This window comes from Octopus bimaculoides, chromosome 12, assembly GCF_001194135.2.
Source record: "Octopus bimaculoides isolate UCB-OBI-ISO-001 chromosome 12, ASM119413v2, whole genome shotgun sequence".
Taxonomy (NCBI): domain Eukaryota; kingdom Metazoa; phylum Mollusca; class Cephalopoda; order Octopoda; family Octopodidae; genus Octopus; species Octopus bimaculoides.
In genome coordinates, this window is record NC_068992.1 from 43,931,054 (window position 1) to 43,932,363 (window position 1,310).

A 1,310-nucleotide genomic window follows, 5' to 3' on the forward strand; every position below is an offset into this window, starting at 1 on the left:
GAATATTGGGCGAAAGTAAAAATATGTACACCGAGTGTTTCGGGGTTAGGGCACCTGTTTTTGTTACGCTGAAAACGGGTGGTGTACGTATTCTTCATCTCCGCCGGAATATTGTATGCTTTTCTACTCTAGGCACAAGGCTCGAAATTTTGGGAGAAGGGGGGGGGCAGTCGATTAGACCGACCTCAGTACGCAACTGGTACTTAATTTATCGACTCCGAAAGGATGAAAGGCAAAGTCGACCTCGGTGGAATTTGAACTCAGAACGTAAAGACAGACGAAATAGCGCTAAGTTTTCCGCCCTACGTGCCAACGATTCTGCGAGCTCGCCGCCAAATGTATTGACAGGAAGTTACACGCTTGCATTTTAATTATCTATCTTATTTATCTTCTCTGTTTTTTTTTCTTCCTATTCTCATTCTCTTACCGTTTACTTTTGTTATTTTTTTTAGAATGTTATCTATTAATATTTTTTTTTATCTCCATGGGAATAAACGACTGTTTTTTAAACGGCTCCCACGCAAGTCAATTTCTGGAGATTACACGTGATTAGAAGAGTACCCTTTTGCAGCTGCGTTAGTTTAAGACGGCGTTTCATCCTCGAAGACCCTATGCATTCTCCCAAGGAATGAGTCGAAGCAATGGATATTTTCTGTTCTAAACTCCCCAAAATTGTGAGTAATTTCAGATATTTTGAATCATGTTTTTAATTTATTATTATTTTAACTATGTTTCTTGACTATTTTCACATTAATTGCTTTACCTATGTAATTAACCGTATCTTTGTGTTTCGTCTTTGTTTTAACCTTCTGTAATACCTTCGTGTATTTGTTTTGTTTTCAAAACAAAAATAACTTTTCAAAAGAAAGTTGCCATTGTATTGTGTATTTATTTCTTCATTACCCACAGGGGGCTAAACAGAGGGGACAAACAAGGACAGACAAAGGGATTAATTAAGTCGACTACGGTAATCTTCCAGTTTCGAGAGGTAAAAGAAATAAATAAAAATATTCAAGGGAAATGACTGAACGTCTTACTAGTATTATCCGTACTAATTTGTTCATAAATAAATCACGTGATTTGGTTGACATTAACTGTTTATATATAAATCACACATGTGATTGAATATCATAGTTTCTTATGAGAAATCGAAAATGCCTCGTGGAAGACCGGATGCACAACATCTAACCCTAACCTTAAAAAAAAAAAATTCCGTCGCATGCTGTTTGTAAAAAGAAAAAAACATTTTAAACTTTTATAAAAAAAAAAATTCCGTCGCATGCTGTTTTAGAGAGAAAGTAGTACGGATA

The 1,310-nt window shown here is 35.7% G+C and overlaps 1 protein-coding gene across 2 annotated transcripts in view; it reads left to right on the forward strand.

Annotated features, from left to right (window-relative positions):
- LOC106870933 (adenosine deaminase-like protein) overlaps nt 1-1,310 on the forward strand; it is a 15,880-nt gene that overhangs the window by 3,307 nt on the left and 11,263 nt on the right. The window contains exon 2 of one of the 2 annotated variants that reach the window (XM_052972164.1): nt 453-674. In XM_052972164.1, the coding sequence (XP_052828124.1) occupies nt 642-674 (33 nt within the window). In that variant the 5' untranslated portion in view covers nt 453-641. Of the gene's footprint in view, nt 1-12; nt 675-1,310 lie in introns of those variants that run through there. The other variant, XM_052972163.1, reaches the window with a different exon arrangement.